The 4,091-nt window shown below is 29.0% G+C and overlaps 1 protein-coding gene across 2 annotated transcripts in view; it reads left to right on the top strand.

Annotated features, from left to right (window-relative positions):
- LOC106474685 (CREB-binding protein-like) overlaps window positions 1-4,091 on the top strand; it is a 153,990-nt gene that overhangs the window by 130,759 nt on the left and 19,140 nt on the right. For both annotated transcript variants that reach the window (XM_022379968.1, XM_013935380.2), the window contains exon 21: window positions 2,473-2,638. In XM_022379968.1, coding sequence (XP_022235676.1) covers window positions 2,473-2,638 — 166 coding nt within the window. The remainder of the gene's footprint in view (window positions 1-2,472; window positions 2,639-4,091) is intronic.

Genomic DNA, 4,091 nt, shown 5'->3' on the forward strand with positions numbered 1-4,091 from the left:
AATTTTGTGTGTCACATGGTATGTTGAATGCAGCACTGGTTCAAATTAGATGTTTGTGAAGTTAAAATATTAAGTCTGTAGTTTTGTACAACTTAGAAACTCAAATTACCGATATTGACAAGCTAGAATATAAAATAAGAAAGTCTTATCTATTCTATTTGCTAAGATATTGCTCACGTAATAAATCAAACACAGTGGCACCCCACTCACCTCTTTCCCTTTTTGAAAATACTACTTTATATACACTTACTTCTATGTGTGACATAAATAACCAATTGGAAGCTCAGAATGTCCCCTAGTGGCTTTCTCAGTCATTTTAATGGGATTGCATGCCATTTCGTTCTTTTGAACCAATATTTCAAGGAGGTAGGGTGTGTCTTTAGTCTGTTAGAAATTTCATATTTTTTTAGACTAAAATACATCTTAGTTACTAAACATGATAAATTCATGGAAAATGTTGAATTTTCAGCTATGTAATATGTTCTACATGAATAGCATGTGCTACACCATGTCTGTCTAAGTGACTGTGTTCCTCAAAAGTGTCAGCTCAGGCAAAGAGCTAATGATGTTCAAAAATTATGCTCTGATATAAATGCTATTGTGACCACCTGAAAATGAAATCATAATTTCAATTTTTAGATAATATCCACACAATTACGTAGTTCAATCACATATCTTTATAAAAAATTACCAAAGACACTGACAAAATAAGCCTGTATATGAAAAATCTTTTCAAACCACGCTTCATTATTCAACTTGATTTATATTCATTAGTCATCACATGTGAATATTAACGTAGTAATGACATACTTACTTTCAACTCAGCAACTCTGTTTATGACAACCTCATCTTCAGGGATCATAGTGTTTTGCTGCTGAAATAATCTGTTTTTCATATGTTTCTGATCTTCTGTGTAGACAAGAAGAACCTTCTTTTCATTCCTCCCACATAATTTCATTGTTGTACATAAACTGTGTTATAAATTGCTGTATTACCAAACACAGTTTAGGTCATATTCTTAAACATACATGACATTTTACTTGTGATACATTAACCACATAACTGAGCAACATGTTTACAATGGTCATTGCCCTTAACAAAGGATAGTTCACTTTCTGAAAGCACTTGGGTTATTATGTGTATTTTCTGACGTTGGCAAAAATATTGTAATGTAGTCTGACCTGATGTCTTTGTGAAAGATCAAATCCTGGGTCACTGATAAATCTTATGATATATATCCTAAAGTGATGACTACTACAATTTGTGAAATAAAGTGTCAAAATAATTGTGTTAATGAGTACTAATCAAGTTGAAACAGACTGGATGGAACATTCTGACCAGCAATAAAAAAAATTTTAATTATAAAACATAATGTAGTATATTTAATGTTTTTTGAACAATGTCTCACAAAAAATTTTTAGAAATTTCACAACATAAAATATGATAGAAAAACAATCCAATTGTATAATTTTGTTAAGCTAAAATTAGATACTATTTAAGAAGCGCATTTCTGAGTTTAAAGCAATATTGTTAAATATTTCCACTGTTTGAAGAAATTGAGGGATATCAACAACACTCCTCTGTTCCATAAACAGTTCATCACAGTGGAACAGCGGTATGTCTGCGGACTTACAATGCTAGAAACCAGGTTTCGATACCCATTTGCAGAGCACAGATAGCCCATTATGTAGCTTTGTGCTTAATTCCAAAGATACAGAATAGTGTTTGTGAAGTTAAATGTTGTTTTATATACAAAGTTTCAACTTTAGAAAAAGGGTGTATTTTATTTAGTATTTATTTTACATAAATAAATTTAATTTTTTTGCTCATGCTCTTTGTTTTTGTCCATTTATATTTAAATGATACATAATTATCAAACTTCTTGTTTATTAATGTTAGAATATCTAAACATTGCTTTTAGAAGTATTGAAACTAGTATTTTATTGTGGTAGCAAAAAGTTAAAGGTAAATTTGTTTATTAATGTTAAATGTAGGACTTTTGTAATACTATATAAATTTTAAAATAACATTAAATGACACTTTTTATCAAATTTTCTTCTGTATTATCGATTATCATAATTTAAATCTTTAAAGTACATTCGATTTCTGACATTTTATTGAATCTTTTCTTCTTATTAGCTCTATTATCATGATTTAGCTCCAAGTCAAGAAAGAGAAAGTGTTTTATTTTGCCATGGTTAAAATACTTCACTAGTACTTGAAATAACCTTTTCATATAATTGATATTGTAAATAGATGCTAACTTGAATTATCAGTTTCAATGATTATATTTTTTGTACATGTTATTTTAAGGTATAAAAAATTTTTCAAACAAATTTATTTTATGTTAAAAAAGCTTAAGTCTCTGTTAACAACATTCTTTTAATGAACATGAATATTGTTCAAAGGAAGAAATCTATAAAAATATTAAAGATTTTACTGAATGTACATGATTATTTTGTGCATGTTTAGATACACGATGGCCCATATCTGGGCCTGTCCACCAAGTGAAGGAGATGATTACATATTCCATTGTCATCCAGCTGAACAAAAAATTCCAAAACCAAAGAGATTACAAGACTGGTATAAAAAGATGTTGGATAAAGGTATAATTGAAAGAACAGTCCTTGACTACAAGGTAGGAAACTACAATAATTTCTTTAATTTATGTTGCTGTTTAGTTGTATTATATTGATTTGATAAATTAACCCTTTTGCAACAGGAGCCACTTTAAACGTTTTTCTGCACAAGTCATTATGTTACATTCAAAATTTTCTTAAACACCTTTAATATCAATGTATGTGAATTAATTTAATATTATAATGTGTGTGTTATGATTCCAAGTTTTATTTTATCCAAGCTTTAAGTCCTTTTACTATTACAAAATAATCCTTTAAAAACTACTCGTAACTTCAGATGCATTGTCATGTGACCAATGAGCAATGAAAAATCTCTGCTTTTGGCTCTCTTTATCTTCAATAATACAATGGTTATAGAATAGTCATGTCTAGCCACTAAGATGCTTACAAAACCTTTTGACTTGTTCCTTTCGAAGTACTCTGAATGAATACAGTTAAAACAACTAATAAATTTTCTTAACCCCTGACAGCTGCCATGCCCACCTTCAACAGATTTGTTTGAGCTTTATCCCTTCCATGTAGATGCTACATACACATGTATTTAACAATTACAAAGAGGTCATTTTACAGTATAAACTAACAATGTTTATTTTGAAATGGATGTCAAGTCTTGTCACAAAGTACATGAAATTGATTATAGTATTGTTGGCTGCTTGATCGACTATAGCACTTATTATTGTTTCTTACCTAAATATGTTATAGTTAGATATACAGTTTGAATTCTGTTTAGGTCTTACTATTATATTTTAGTTAACTCTTCCAGCACCAGCTTGGTCCCTGGGACTAACCTTGTAACCATTTTGTGCTTGTTTTAGTTTTCATGCTATAACTTTTATATTAGTAAGCGAATGTTAACAAAATTTGGCACATTATTAGTTAACATTACAATGCTTTCCTATGCAAAATATCAATTTTTTTTTTATTAAGTCTTAAGGTTTCTAAAGCAATGTTTTTCTCATGCCTTTTTTTTCTTTTTGCATGTTACCTATCTAAGTAATTTTAATTTTAAGATTAAAAATACTTTTATGCATCAGAAAAGTTTCAGATTTCACATGCAACATTTTTATGATGTTCGGATAGTTATCAAATGTTTCTTAAGAAAAAACTTTATATTTTATCTGTTATTTTCAGTAATGAATCTCTGTATGGGTTCCGTAACCACCATAAAAAAATAGGAAATAAATATAAATTATGCTTCTTCCTTTCTAGAATGAACACACATTATAACACGAAAACATAAATGTTTAGACTAAATAGCTTAAATCTCGTAACATTATCCTTTTATATATTTTTATTATATTGACTTTTCAGCCTAACAATACAGAAGTTACAACGATGCGGCACACATGCACTCATGTTGCCATATCCAATAACATAAAATTGACCTTTGATCTATACAAAGTAACTATTATTGGCTGTGTTTTAGTAGACTAGTATTTTGTAAAATACAGT

This window comes from Limulus polyphemus, unplaced genomic scaffold (assembly GCF_000517525.1).
Source record: "Limulus polyphemus unplaced genomic scaffold, Limulus_polyphemus-2.1.2 Scaffold141, whole genome shotgun sequence".
Classification (NCBI taxonomy): domain Eukaryota; kingdom Metazoa; phylum Arthropoda; class Merostomata; order Xiphosura; family Limulidae; genus Limulus; species Limulus polyphemus.